Below are 16300 nucleotides of genomic sequence, written 5' to 3' on the forward strand. Positions count from 1 at the left end.
TTTAATCAGTTATTTTAAAAATTTCTCACTAGTACCACCTAGTCTCTCTCTCTCTCCCTCTCTTTCTTCTTTCCTTCATACCTCTTTCTTCTTTCCTTCATACCTCTTTCTTCTCTCCTTTCAATTGCCTCTCTCACTCATTTTTACATGCTTTCTAATTACCCCTCATTATTTATCACCTTCTTTTCTCTCCCTCAGGTTTTTCATTTTCTTTTCTCTCTCCATTCACTTCTATTCACCTCCTCTCCACACCTTCTACTATCTCCTCTTCTCCCTCCTCTTCCTATTTCCCTCCACCCCCACCCAGTCCACACTCCCCGTCTTCCAGCAAAAGACAGAAAAACAACAAAAAATATCACCAGCACAGAATCCACTCATTTCAAAAGCAAAACAGTTCCATGCCACACATTATAATTAATACATTACATTTCACCACAATCACAGTCAACATGTTCTCTCTCCCCCCCTCTCTCTCTCTCTCCCTCTCTCTCATCTCCTGTTATCATCCTTTAGCAGGTTTACCATCTGAGGTATAGTTAACCTACCAATCAACACTCAAAATAGACAACCAAACCACCATGTTATTTCTGAAAAAAACAGACAACGACTCAATTCTGTTACCTTACAATATCTTCAAGGTTACAGTCAACAGTGGAGGCGTGTGGCTTTGTGGTTAGGGTATCAGCACCATGATCATAAGGCATTTGATGCAAGAACACAATAAAACAATATTGTTACTTTTCAGTTATTTTATAACTTTTTTTAATCATTTCATTTTTGTAAAGTTTGGGTTTTACATTTAAGTTTTGCTGCAGCCTAATCATGTTTATGTGGAGGCACGTGGCCTAGTGGTTAGAGTGTCAGAACCATGATCGTGAGATTGTGGTTTCGATTCCTGGACCGGGCGACGCGTTGTGTTCTTGAGCAAAACACTTCATTTCACGTTGCTCCAGTCCACTCAGCTGGCAAAAATGAGTAACGCTGTGATGGACTGGTGTCCTGTCCACCTGGGAAACACATACGCCATTGAAACCAGGAAACGGGGTCCATGAGCCTGGTTAGGTTTTAAAAGGGTGCATTTATTATTATTTTACAGTCAACAACTCCCCACCCCATAATACTCCTCGATGGTACAGACAACACTATCACCCCACAGTATCTCCCAAAAGTGCAATCAACACCATCCTACAATATCTTTCAAGAGTACAATCAGCCCAGCACCACACCATCAGTAATAAGTTATCAGCAGAAAATTTTCAGCCAAAATAAACATAATTACATCATTGCAAGTAGCACCAAGTTATAATCCTTGATTCAATTCAAAGTCATTGACCTTCATTCTACTATTTCTATTGATTTCTTTTAGTTTTCTCCTATACCTCATCCTCATATTGCTCTTCTAAACACACACCACACACATACACACACCACCACCACTTCCACCATCATCATTATTACCATTTTCATCATTAGCATTGTCATCATGTTTACACCTCCGGCAGGGGATGGTGGCGAACCCTGCTGTACTCTTTCACCACAACTTTCTCTCACTCTTTCTTCCTGTTTCTGTTGTACTTGTAATTCAAAGGGTCAGCTTTGTCACACTGTGTCACGCTGAATATCCCCGAGAACAACGTCAAGGGTACACGTGTCTGTGGAGTGCTCAGCCACTTGCACGTTAATTTCACGAGCAGGCTATTCTGTTGATCGGATCAACTGGAACCCCCAACGTTGTAAGCAACGGAGTGCCAACAACAACAGTGTATGTATGTATGTATGTATGTATGCATGTATGTGTGTGTGTGTGTGTGTGTGTGTGAGTGTGTATACATATTGTTCTTATTATTACGTCTTCTAATAACAGTGAAGGGTAGCCAATATTTTATAGAGTTTATATTCATAAGAGAATATTTAAGCTTTCATTATTAGGAATTTCATAGGCTCATAAACAAACACATGTAACCCATTCACATGTTTTCAGTTTTAGCCGTATGTGATTTGAAAAGCACATTGTTATTGGATGTTAATAAGTTTCATCCCCATTGGTTGAGGCACATGATACTATCATGAGACACACTATAGTGCTATTATATTATAAGGGAGGCAACTTTTGATAGTAAATGAGATCTACTCTTTCTTTTTCCTTGTTATTTCTCAGTCAATTGGTCGGTATTTCTTGATCAATTGGTTGAAAATGTTCCAAGAGAAATTATTATTTGTCATGGCAATTGAAATTGAAATGACTACAAATTTTGTATTGAGCGATACCACAATCTGTTTTAATATATGCAATTTCTCAGACAGATGTGGTCTACAGTCATGTAACCCATTAGAGTATGGGTGAGCTTTGTCAATGACATATCATCGTCATGTCTTTGCTCTCTGAACTTCAAGGTAAATTAGATCGAGCATAGAGTACATACTATTTTAAGACCTTTAGGATTGCTTTTTGTAAAACATCAAGTCTAACAAAGGGAACCAAACTTAAAATTGAGGACCTACCTTTTATATGCAACTAATTCTTCACTTCTGGCAAACATTTGAACAATTAAGTATAATGTTTATTACTGATCAATGGTTACTGTTTTTTTTTATGTTGACAGTCTTCTTGGATAACCAGATCTTACACAACAGCCAAGGCATTTTTGAGCATTCTTCTCAGTTCATAATATTGATTTCAAATTTTGGCACAAGGCCAGCAATTTGGGGGAGGAGATAAATCAATTATATCAACTGGTACTTATTTTATTAACCTATTTACCTCAAAGTATAAAAGGTATAATCAACCCTGGCAGCATATGAACTCAGAATATAAAGACAGACAAAAAGCTGCTAAACATTTAGCCCACTGTGCTAATGATACTGCCAGCTTATTACCTATCTCATGTAAAAATATTGATAACTTTAACAAATTTTACTTTACTTTTTTCAAATCATCACCCCTCGAATAGTATGATCATGTTATATATCTGCTTTGTTTCATTTCTATTTCTGTCAATACAATTTCTCTTTTAATAATTTCTTCTTCCTTTCCTTAACATCTACACTTTTACTCTTTTACTTGTTTCAGTCATTTGACTGTGGCCATGCTGGAGCACTGCCTTTAGTCGAGCAAATCAACCCTGGGACTTATTCTTTGTAAGCCTAGTACTTATTCTATCGGTCTCTTTTGCCGAACCGCTAAGTGACGGGGACATAAGCACACCAGCATCAGTTGTCATATAATACTAAGGGGACAAACACAGACACACAAACACACACACACACATATATATATATATACATATATACGACGGGCTTCTTTCAGTTTCTGTCTACCAAATCCACTCACAAGGCTTTAGTCGGCCCGTGGCTATAATAGAAGACACTTACCCAAGATGCCACGCAGTGGGACTGAACCCGGAACCATGTGGTTGGTACTTTTCATTTTATCCCATTTTTCATTTTTTAAATAATTTTCTCCAGATTTCAATATATATTCATATGTTTTTATACAGTTTCCAGTTTTGTCAATTAATAAACCATATTAATTCATGTATAAGTCCCACCCCAAATTTAGTTTAAATCTTGGTACAAAGACTTTTTCCTTACTATTCAAACTTGTCCCATGCATAAGATGTACCCCAGGTTTTTCTTTGATCAGGACACTTTATTTCACATTGCCCCAGTCCACTCAGCTGGTAAAAATGAGTTGTACCTGTATTTCAAAAAGCCAGCCTTGTTATACTCTGTGTCACACTGAATTTCCCTAAGAACAACATTAAGGATACACACGGCTGCATAGGGCTCAGCCACTTGCATGTTAATTTCATGAGCAGGCTGTTCTGCTGATCAGGTCAACTGTAACACTTGTCCTTATAGCCGACAGAGTGCTAATTAATGTGTGTGTGTGTGTGTGTGCGCGCGCACGAGTTTGTGTTTTCTTCTCTTAGCAATGCATTATTGTTGTAAAATGATTATCACTGTCATACAAACAGTGTCATTCATTTCCAGTATTCTGAGAGAACATGTCTGGCCATGGAGAAATGTTTACCTTGCTTGGAAACAAGTGAGGGTTGGTGACAGGAAAGGACAACCCATGCAACCATAGAAAAGTGGACTTCAAATTGATGATGATGATGATGATGATGATGAGGGTGATGATGACGATGACGATGATAGAAATAAAACAGGATGACTGTCCCAAGTTTGTGGGATGTTAATCTTAGCATCAGATGTACCCCAGGTTTTTCCTTGAGCAGGACACTTTATTTCACATTGGGATTGCTCCTAGAAAGTTCCCCTCTGAGACACAAGTCAGGGCAAGGTTGTTTATAGAAGACCAGTTACCCATGCATACCAGCCTCCCCTCTCTATGCTACAAATGTTATCTAAGGGAAAGGCAAATGCTGATACAGCTTGGCACCAGTGATATCGCAACTCATTTTTACAGCTGACTGAATGGGAATTATGTGAAATAAAGTGTCTTGCTCAAGAACACTACACACAACTCGCTCTGGGAATTGAACTCACTACCTCATGATCATGCGCTCAATGCTCTAGCCACTGAGCCATGTGCCTTCACTCCACCCAGTATATAGTACATACATTTGTGATATTGATTTCAAATTTTGGCACAAGGCCAGCAATTTCAGGAAGGAAAGGAAATAAGTCAATTTCATCGACCCCAGTACTCAACTGGAATCAATTTATCAACTCCTGCAGGTTGAAAGGTAAGGTCGACCTCAGCGGAATTTTAACCTAGAACATGCAGATAGACAAAATACTGCTAAGCATCTTACAGACATTTGTGATGTTGTTTTCTATTGTTGATAACCTCCAAGTCTACTCTGATTTAGTGAACTCATTATGAAAGGAGATCCTACCCTGACTATCACATCTTATATTTCTGATACAATGTGTCTAATATATCTTTCTAGAGAAAGATTTGGCTGCTCTTTCTAGTAGGTTGAGCACTCATGTAGAGACTCCTTTCTTTGATTCATATTCAGAATGTGTATTCATGGTGTAGAAGGGAACTGTATTTAGATAAGTGAGATTAGCAAAAACTTTTGGACACTGACCTTAACATGTAAACATATTTACTCAAATATAACCTTTGGCATATCAATTACTAGAATAAGCATCAATATTCACAAAAACAACAATCTCTCTCTCCCGCCACCCAACTTTCTCATTCACACACTTATTTACATACCAGACATACCCCATACATTTCATCCTTCACTGAATTTGATATTTTTCCATACACATGTTGATTTCTGGTCTAACTCCAACTTCCTGCAACTGAAGATATTATATTATTAAATAAGCTTTAAAGAGCTGCCACTTATGGAACCACAACTATTTACCAACTCATCACTTCCTTCTTAACTTATTGAAACATTCTTAAGAGCCTGATATAATTTTGACAGAGTTCAGCGTCAAATATCTCTCTGTACCATTTGGTTAGCTATGCTACTCAACAATATTATTCATATTCTATTTAGTATAATCTCTCACACAATAATACTCTGCCATAATGGCATCGCATTTAGTATGGAAAATTCTCCATGTCAGAAATATGCTGTCTTGCTGTTGTTGTTCTTTAGCCCCAAGTCAACCTTGACTGAGTAAACTTATGATGAAGGGAATTTCAGTTATGACCATCGTGTGTTTTGTTTTAATTTTTTTCCCCCCAGATGTACTGTATCTAGAATTATCATCATCATTTTATGTCTGCTTTTCGTGCTGGCTTGGATTGGACAGTTTGACATGGAGCTGACTAGCAGGGAGTTGTCCAGACTCCAGCTGTCTGTTGTGGCATGGTTTCTATGGTTGGATGCCCTTCTTAACACCAACCACTTAACAGTGCGTGCTGGGTACTGTTTTACATGCCACCAGCACAGGTGCATTTATGCAGCACTGGCACAGGTATGTTGATGCAGCACCAGCACAGGTGCATTGATACAGCACAGGCATGGATGCTTTTTAAGTGGTGCCAGCACCTGAAAAGACAAGCTTGTTTGTGTGGAAGACAATGATTTTACTTAGCTTGATGTGTCTTATCAAGTACAGTAAATCCTCACATCTCCCAGTTCCTTGTCATCTCCTCAGTGACGCCCAACATCTGAAGATCCTTTCTCACCACTTCGTCCCACCCACATCTTCCTGGGTAGCCTCCACAATTAGAGCTTGGCACTTCCTTTTTGTGATTTGTCTGTTTTCTAACTTATTAGGGCTTTGGGTTTTGCTAAATTAACTCTGAGGCCCTTAGATTCCAGGCTTTGTTTCTACAAAAAGTTTCCTTCCTTGACTGTTATTTGTAACAGATCAAATAATCATGTAAGTAGTGACGGTGTTGCACTCACAATTATAAGATTATAGCTTTGATTCCCACACTGGTGGTGTGTTGTGCTTTTGAACAAGACACTTCATTTCACATTGCTCCCATCCACAGAGCTGTAAATGGGAAACTCTGCAAAGGACTGATATTCCATTCAGGGAGAACTGTTGACCTGCCTACCAAGCCAACAGGGTGGCATCATTTGAGAGCTACAACAATGCAAGGAAGTGCATTGTGATTAGCAGTGTATAACAACATCCAATAGTTTAGTTGATGAAGGGATATATATAGCGGTTAGGCGTGTTGCTCTCAGGATTGAGAGATCGTGGTTTTGATTCTCAAACCAGCTTCATGCTTTTGTTCTTGAGCAAAACACTTCATTTTACATCACTCCAGTTCACGCAGCTGTATATAATGCAACCCTGCAACAGACTGGCCTTTTGACCAGAGGGAATATTAGCCTGCTCACTTAGCCAGAGAAGTTGCATTATTTAAAAGCTAAAAAAATCATGTAAAGTGCATTGTGACCAGCGATGTATAACAACATCTGATAGTCTGGTCAATCATGTGATATATATATATATATATATATATATATATATATATATATATATATAAATATAAATATATATACATATATAGGCGCAGGAGTGGCTGTGTGGTAAGTAGCTTGCCTACCAACCACATGGTTCCGGGTTCAGTCCCACTGCGTAGCACCTTGGGCAAGTGTCTTCTACTATAGCCTCGGGCCAACCAAAGCCTTGTGAGTGGATTTGGTAGACGGAAACTGAAAGAAGCCCGTCGTATATATGTATATATGTATGTATGTTTGTGTGTGTGTTTGTGTGTCTGTGTTTGTCCCCCTAGCACTGCTTGACAACCGATGCTGGTGTGTTTATGTCCCCGTCACTTAACGGTTCGGCAAAAGAAACCGATAGAATAAGTACTAGGCTTACAAAGAATAAGTCCCAGGGTCGACTTGCTCGACTAAAGGCGGTGCCCCAGCATGGCCGCAGTCAAATGACTGAAACAAGTAAAAGAGTAAAAGAGTATATATATATATATTACTACTACTACTACTACTACTAATAATAATAATAATAATTATAATCCATGGATGGAATTTATAAATATTTTAATGCATTCCTACGAGTGTTTCCATGAATCACATTTCTTATGATCAAACACATGTAGCGATGCATTCCATCCATGGATTATTATTATTATTATCATTATTATTATTATTTTTATTATTATTATTATTATTACTATATTTATCCTACCTTCTATTGGCCCAGCTTGGTGCAGCCCCCAAAAAGCTGCTATTGTCAGTTGGTATCATTAGGCCCACATATGCATATTCAAAAACGTTTCCTATAAACAAACCTAAAGGACACACACACACACACAATAGTCTTTTGAATAAACTTTTTCTGCCAAATTCAATTTATAAGGTATTAGTCAACTTGAAGTTATAGTAGAAGACACTTGCCAAGGTGCACTGCAGTCAGACTGTGAAATCAAGAACCATTTCATTGTGCAATAAACTTCTTAACCATACTTGTTCTAGTTGTTCCTAGGAGGGGCTAATGAGGAATAAATTCCTAGAAATAGTAACCAAATGTCACGTATATTAAAGTTTACCATCTTGGACAATGTAGTCCCAAATGCACTATGCCTGAAACAAAATGTAGATAGTATTGTCATAGTTGGAATATCTTTCATCACAGCACAGTTTAATAAGAGTAACCTGGGGTTAAACAATTCAAGACAAGTAAAATATAAATTTGATTCTCAGAAGAGTTTCTGTTTCATGGGAACTGAATGTTTTGTTTGTGGTTGAAAGAAAGATTTTCATTTTGGCTCTAAGAATCTTCTCATTCAGAAAACAATAGGAATATTTAATGCTTTGTCACTGAGTTTAAAATGAAGACATGGATTACATTAAAGAATGATAAAAGAAAACTTACCTATTCTTGAACAGAAAACGAATTGTGCTATTAGAGTCTATTTTCCCTGAGTGACTGTCACGGAAAGCTTGTTCCCATTTAGATATAACATCACATACCTGTAAATAAAACATTCTCATATAAATATAATACATACACGTATGTATGTATGTATGTATGTTCGTATGCATGCATGCATGCAGGTATGTATGTGTATATATATATATGTATACATACACACACACACACACACACACACACACATATATATATATATATATATACACACATATATAAAGATGATATTATACATTTTTATAGTTGCATGATATGTAGAAGACACTTCGAAACACAGACCACCCAAAGTGGCTTCCAACAGAGGGACCAGCTATCACGGGTTAACAGCTATATGGTCAAAAAGCCTGATTTAAGATATGAAAGCTGAGAAAACAGTTGGGCCATTTTGTATAGTCAGTGAGATGCTGAGAATATCCAGTGCTCACACCAGTTAATTATGTAGTCAATCAGATAGTTGCAGGGAGGTGTCATACCCAAGGGCCAAAAAGACGCTCAAGACAGAAACAAGTTATGTGTTGAAATCTCTTAAACAAGATAAGAAATGACAATGAGTTCAATGAGAAATTTAGCATGCAGGAGAAAGCAAAATTTAAAATCAAGGGTCCACAAAATAAATCTAGCTAGGTTTAAGTTCGCTAGAAAGATGACAAGATTTCACCATCAGGAAAGTGGACAGGCTTGATGTACTAAAAAGGAATAAGGAGAAATTCCAAATGGAGAGGTAATATTTATCCCACTTAAATGTGGATGGTTTGTTAGAACAAACTATACCAAGGTAGATACCATGAGAGAAATTCTCATATTGGCTTTTGGTGTCAAATGCACTCTTGTTTTGCATCAAAAACCGATGAGAGTTTCTCTCATGGTATTTACTACAGTATAGTTTGTTCTAACAGAACATCCACATTTAAATGAGATAGATACTATCTCTCAGATTTAATACTGCCTCTGTCACTAATATATGAATTCCATATTGTCTCCCCAATGTAAACTATGGGTGTACAAGTGGTGTTGTGGGTTATAGAGAGGTTAATAAAGAAAGAAGATTTTATATAAAGAAAAAGGACAGAATATATAGAAAAAGGTAGCAGTAAGAGGATCTAGGAAATAAATTCTTTCAAATGCTCAAGAAACTCCATATTTGAGAGCTTCTCTTACTTAAGAGACCAAATGATTAGGTTTGAGCAGGAACAGAGTCGTTGATGCTCAAGATGTTACCTCTACTGGTAACAAAGTGCTTCTGGTTCTAAGTGAAGGCTAAATTGTAAGATGAATGTGTATGAAGTGCAGTGCAATGTTACATGGTGGAAATCATGGGTATTGAATGTAGATGATGAGTAAAGGCTAGAGCATGCTTTGGTAGATGCGTAATATTAACCAGCATGAATGATGGAGTACAAATGAGCTGAGAGCAAAACTAAGTGTAGGGAAAATTCAGTATAGTGTGCAAGAGAGATGATAGTGATAGTGTGGACATGTAATGTGTTTGACGATTTGACAGTTGGGTGTAGAAGTATAAATGTTCAAAGTGGAATCTGCAGAAAAGGAAGACTTAGAGCAGAAGTGAAGAAATCTGATCGCAAGAGGTTGAATCCATGCCAGGACAGGAAAAGTAGATATAAAAACAATGTGTGTGTGTGTTTGTGTGTGTGTGTGTGTGTGTGTCTGTGTCTGTGTGTGTATCTGTGTGTGTGAGTGTGCGTATGTGTACATACAGAAAAACACAAAAGAATGGAGAATTGTACATTATTTAATTAGCTTACACATGTTTCATATAGATTGGTAAATTTAAAAATTCTGCAATGTAGTAATCATGCATATTAATTAATCCTTTATATGATGGACTAAGATTCCACAGAAATAGAGAAATTAAACATCATCCTATCCTTATCAAAGCTATACCACACTACTTTCATTAGAGAACATTTTAAGGGAGACAGTTGTAAAACTAAAAATATATGAACAGTATAAGGAGTAGAGAAGGTTTCCAGTGGACCTACTTAGAAATCGTACTTCTCAGATTAAGCTAAAATTTATAATGGTACTTAGGGTTGAGGTATTGAGCTGGTAGAATTGTTAACGTGCCAAACAAAATGTCTAGTAGCATTTCTTCTGACTTCACTTCTGAGTTCAAAAGCCACTGGGGTCAAAACTTTGCCTTTCTTTACTTCAGGGTTGGTAAAATAAGTACCAGTTGAGTACTGGGGGTCAATGTAATTGACTTACTACCTCTCCAAAAAGTACTGGCCTTGTGCTAAAATTGAAAACCAATATGGTTCTTAGAGTCTTCAGTACAACCTGTCGATTTGATTAAAGTTCATGGTAAAATTCCTACTCTCATTTAAACTATTACTGGCCAGTTCAAATACATATGCAGAACCAAACTATTTGGTAGATAATCATTTAAATCATGATGGAAATGTCATTTGAACAGTATTAATTCTAAATATAAACTATGAGAAGACAGGCTGAGTTAATGAGAATTTTAAAGGAAAATAACCAATATGTTATAGACTACGGAAGATATTCTATTTCAAAAATATTTTCCTCAAAAGAATAAATATCTAAAAATTGAAATTATTGTGATATGATTAAGATAAATGAATGTGAAAAAATAAAATTAAAGTGCTAAATCTAAAAATAAATTTTAAACTAATCAAAAAATAATAATTAAACGATCTAATTGCAGAACTTAAAAACAATTCAAATAATAATAATGATGATTTCAAATTTTGGCACAGGGCCAGCAATTTCAAGGGAGGAAGTAAGTTGATTACATTGACCCCTGTGGTCAACCGGTACTTATTTTATTGACCCAAAAAGATGACAAGCAATGTCAACTCCGGCAGCACTTGAACTCAGAATGTAAAATTAGGAAAAATGCTACTAAGCATTTTTCCCAGCACAGTGACGATTCTGCCAGCTCACCACCTTAAATAATAATAATAATAATAATAATAATAATAATAATAATAATAATAATGATGATGATGATGATGAAAATAATAATCTTTTTATTATAGCCACAAAGCATGATATTTGTGGGAGGTAGTAGTCGATCACATCGACCTCAGTACTCAACTGGTTCATATTTTATAGATCTGAACGGAACAAAGGTAAGGTTGACTTTGGCAAAATTTGAGCTCAGAATGTGAAGATGGATGAAATGCTGCTAAGCATTCACTCGGCGTGCTAACGATTCAGCCAGTTCACTGCCTCACCAATAATAATAATAATAATAATAAAACAATAATAATATCATTTAGAAAATTAAGATAATTGAAATAATCAGACAAAAAAATTAATATTAATGCATCTACTAAATAATACTAGATATATAAAATATACTAAATAAACAAGATGAAGAAAGATAGACTCGACCTATATTAGGGTACACCAATTAGTACCCCATTTATTTGGGAAAGTTTTAACCCTTTCGTTACCAGCCCAGCTGAAACCGGCTCTGGCTCTGAGTACAAATGTCTTGTTTTCATAAGTTTTGAATTAAAATCTTCCACCAAACCTTAGTCACAATTTATGTTCCAAACCGTAGCTAAATGATAACTAAGTTATTTCACTAAATTCTTTGTTATATTTGAAGTAATTGAAAGAAACAAAGAGCATCTCAAAATAAATACAGTAACGAAAGGGTTAAAGGTTTTTTGTAAGTAAATGTGTACAACTTAACGTTAATTCATTTTTGTTTATTTAATATGTTAGATTTGGATGTAAAGATATGCAGTGTCTCCTTGAGGCATTGCATAGCTGTTTCCTTCTATCAGAGGGCAGTGCACTATTTATTATAGACCATTTAATACCTTACCTAACATTCCTCCATTTGAAACTCCAGACATAAAACTTGATAATATAATCTTGACTTAAAATCAGTTGTGCAAGCACCTATATAATAGTATATGATAGTTACTGAAAATTTATAAATTTATAAAAGTTTTTTTCTTTATCATTGGTTATACAATGAATATTCCAGTTGATTTTTTTATTATTAAATATCCAGCTAAATCTATATTTGAGAAGTTTTTTTTTTTGTGTGTCTGAAAAGTTCTTATTGTCTATATTAGGTGTTGAGCTAGGAATCTCTTCTGTATTAAGTTATGATAGATTTGATATACATGTTTTCTCTATCCAAGCTAGATATTTCAAATTTATTATCTATAACTCTAAGTCGTTTTTCATTATTACACTTTATATTATCATTATTGTTATGATTATTATTATCATTATTACAACAATTACCATTAATATTATTAAAATTGTTATTATTATTAGGGTGGTGAGCTGGCAAAATCGTTAGCACACTGGGCAAAATGCTCTATGGCATTTCGTCTGTCTTTACACTCAGAGTTCAAATTTTGCCGAGGTTGACTTTGCCTTTCAAACTTTCAGGGTCGATAAAATAAGTACCAGTTGAGTACAGGGGTCGATGTAATCAACTAGTACCCACTCCCAAATTTCAGACTTTGTGCTTTTAATAGAAAGGATTACTATTATTATTATTAGTAATAAATAATTATTATCATTTGACTTGACTCAAGGTTGGTTTTGTTTCTGGTAGAATTTATGTGGGTCATGGGTATCTCTTTTACTTTTTTACTCTTTTACTTGTTTCAGTTATTTGACTGCGGCCATGCTGGAGCACTGCCTTTATAGCCGAGCAAATCAACCCCAGAGCTTATTCTTTGTAAGCCTAGTACTTATTTTATCGGTCTCTTTTGCCGAACCGCTAAGTTACGGGGACGTAAACACACCAGCATCGGTTGTCAAGTGATGCTGGGGAGACAAACAGACACACAAATACAAATACATATATATATATATATATATATATACATATACGACGGGCCTCTTCCAGTTTCCGTCTACCAAATCCACTCACAAGGCTTTGGTCGGCCCGAGGCTATAGTAGAAGACACTTGCCCAAGGTGCCACGCAGTGGAACTGAACCCAGGACCATGTGGCTGGTATGCAAGCTACTTACCACACAGCTACTCCTGCACCTATTACCTGTAGCTTTAAATATCCACATGATTTCAATAAGCCATCAAGTGTTGAAAACACTTCTGATGATCTTTCTTGATCCTAAGAGGTAAACTATCTGTTGAAGCTCTACAGGCCATTCCATTCCAATCTCATTTAATCAGTTCTCTATGACACTACTACTACTACTACTATTACCTTTATCACTATTATTTAGTGGATTGGGGGAATCCATTTCATCAAACTCTCTTAACTTGATAATGTTATACATATGTGTGTATGCGTGTGTGTGTGTGCATGTGTGTGTATGTATACACACACACATACACACACACACATACACACACATGTATGATGACTATTTAAAGGGAAACAAGAATGAACGAAAGGATACACACACAAGCAGATGTAAGAACACACAGATATACACAAACATGCATACACACACACACGCACACACACACACACACACACACACAGGTACATAGAGATAATAATTAATCATGAAATTTTGAGATTCTAACAAATCAAGAATCCTGATAGAAAGCTGATAAATATTCTCGTTATGTGAGGCAATGTAGAAAGTTGAGATAACGATCTTATTGAAATATTCTAAATAATGTAAAGAATCATTAATGAATAGGGATTTAAAAAAAAATACTTCAGTTTAAACAGTGTGGACAATACAGTGGTAGTGGTAATTATAATGATGGTGGTGGTGGTGGTAGTTGTGATGGTGGTGGTGGTGGTAGTAGTGGTGGTTGTGATGGTAGTCAGGGTACTTGTGATAGTGGTGGTGGTCTTGGTAGTTGTGATGTTGTCGTTGGTGGTGGTAGTTGGGATGGTGGTGGTGGTGGTGGTGGTAGTGGTGGTGGTAGTTGTGACAGTGGTGGTGGTAATTGTGATGGTAGTGGCAGTTGTGATGGTGGTGGTAGCTGAGATAGCAGTGGTGATGGAAATGTTGGTTGAGGCAATGGTAGTCGTTGTAATGGTGATGTTCATAGTGGTAGTCATGGTGACCATGGTGGTGATGATGGTGGTGGTGGTGGTGGTGGTGGTGGTGGTGGTGGTGGTGACGGTGGTGGTGGTGGTGGTGGTGCTGATAGTGATATCTTGTGTTTGTTGTTGTAGAGAGGGCAGTGATGCTGGTCGTGTTTGTTGTGATGGTTGCCAATGGAAACTGCAATGGTGGCTAAGGTAATGATGGCAGAGTCGATGGCTGTAGCTGTAGTTGTGCTAGTGGTGGAGGTGGAGGTGGTGATTATATTTGTTAGTGATGATGTTGATGATGATGGTGTTAAAGTCGGTGATCGGTGGAGGTGTTTGTTGGTAGTGAAGGGGGTGATTATGGAATTGATGACGACAACAGTGATGATGATGATGATGATGATGATAACATTGGTAATGATGACGTTGGTGATGATGGTGTTGGTGATGAACATGGAGACATTATTAATGTTGGTGGTGGTGGAGGTGTTGGTGTTGGACCGTTTTGTTAAAACTAAATGAAATTGAAAAGAAGAGAAGATCCAGGCTGATTACAAGGAAGATTTAACTTCAAATAGAAAGACTTCAAATGAGAGTAGGGATGAGGTGGTGAGAGGAGAGGGAGTGTTCCAATCATCTCTAATCAATTTAACAGCTTTTAAACAACAAAGCTATTACAACTCATCATGCTTTGGATTCCTCACTGAAGATAAAGAGGATTTCTTAAAAAAACAAAAAGAAAAAAATAGAAACAGCTGTATATCACAATATCATAAGGGATTTATTGGTAAGGAAGGATAACACGCAGCAAACATTGTGATGAACTTATGCAAGACAAACTGTTACTGTTATTAACCTTGGTTCAATTCTGATCTATATAACGTTCCAATACTGTTCCAGTTTTGATTATCTGATTCTCTTGTCATTTTATCAGAACAACAGGCTCAGGCATGGCCATGTGGGTAAGAAGTTCGCTTTGGAACCGTAGAGTTTTGGGTTCATTCCTAATGTGTGGACACTGTCAGCTAGTGTTGACCAATGTTGTTTGAGTGAAATTTGATAAGTAGATGAAAAACCATTTTCTTTACAAAACAGTAATTTTTTTTTTTCTAACCTTTTAGCTGCGAAATTTAAATTTCTTATGGTTATATCCAGTAATGAGGATAAATCGTTAACAACAATGACAACATTATCATCATCGTCATCATCGTTGTCATCATTGTCATCATCATCATCATCATCATCATTCAACATCCATTTTCCATGCTGGCATTGGTTGGATGGTTTGGTTACAGCAAGCAAGCTAGAGAGCTCTACGACATTCCAGATGTCTGCTTTGGCTTGGTTCCTATCACTGAATGCCCTGCCTAATGCCAGTCACTTTACAGAGTGTACTGGGTACTTTTCACATGGCACCAGCACTAGTGCCTTTCACGTGACACCAGCACTAGTGCCTTTTACATGGTACCACCACAAGTACTTTTTACATGGCACTGGCACATAAATATCTACCAGAAAATAGAATTGGCATTATCTGCAAATCACACTGCCTTAACAGACTTTACAAATCTCAACAAAACAATAATTTCATACATGACATCTCTCAACAAAATATAGACTGATTTATAAAACTGCTTTCTGGCGGTAATAAAACTCTGAGTGAAATATATCAGATTTCTGCAGTAAAAAGGTTAAACTTTTCTTTTTTTTTATGCATTGATTTTTCCATGTAAAAATGACTAAGATGGTTTTGATTCTAAAATTTGGATGTTTGTTTCTGGGTGTCTTTGTAGTTGGAAGCTTATCTTTTGTCTTTTTAACTACCTAGTTGTGGCTACGAAGTTGGCTTTCCAACCATGTGGCTCATATTTGGTCCCACTGCATTGGACCTTGAGTTCTACTATAACCCCAAGTCAACAAAAGATTTGTTAAGAGACTTAACAACTGAAACTATGATCTTGTGACA

General features: G+C 36.6%; 1 protein-coding gene across 11 annotated transcripts in view; it reads right to left on the reverse strand.

Moving 5' to 3' along the window:
* Positions 1-16300, reverse strand: part of LOC106873829 (pleckstrin homology domain-containing family H member 2) — a 719935-nt gene that overhangs the window by 145218 nt on the left and 558417 nt on the right. For all 11 annotated transcript variants that reach the window (XM_089353814.1, XM_089353811.1, XM_089353808.1 and 8 more), the window contains one exon: positions 8296-8393. In XM_089353814.1, the coding sequence (XP_089209940.1) occupies positions 8296-8393 (98 nt within the window). The remainder of the gene's footprint in view (positions 1-8295; positions 8394-16300) is intronic.

Source organism: Octopus bimaculoides, chromosome 6 (assembly GCF_046866305.1).
Source record: "Octopus bimaculoides isolate indiv1 chromosome 6, ASM4686630v1, whole genome shotgun sequence".
Classification (NCBI taxonomy): domain Eukaryota; kingdom Metazoa; phylum Mollusca; class Cephalopoda; order Octopoda; family Octopodidae; genus Octopus; species Octopus bimaculoides.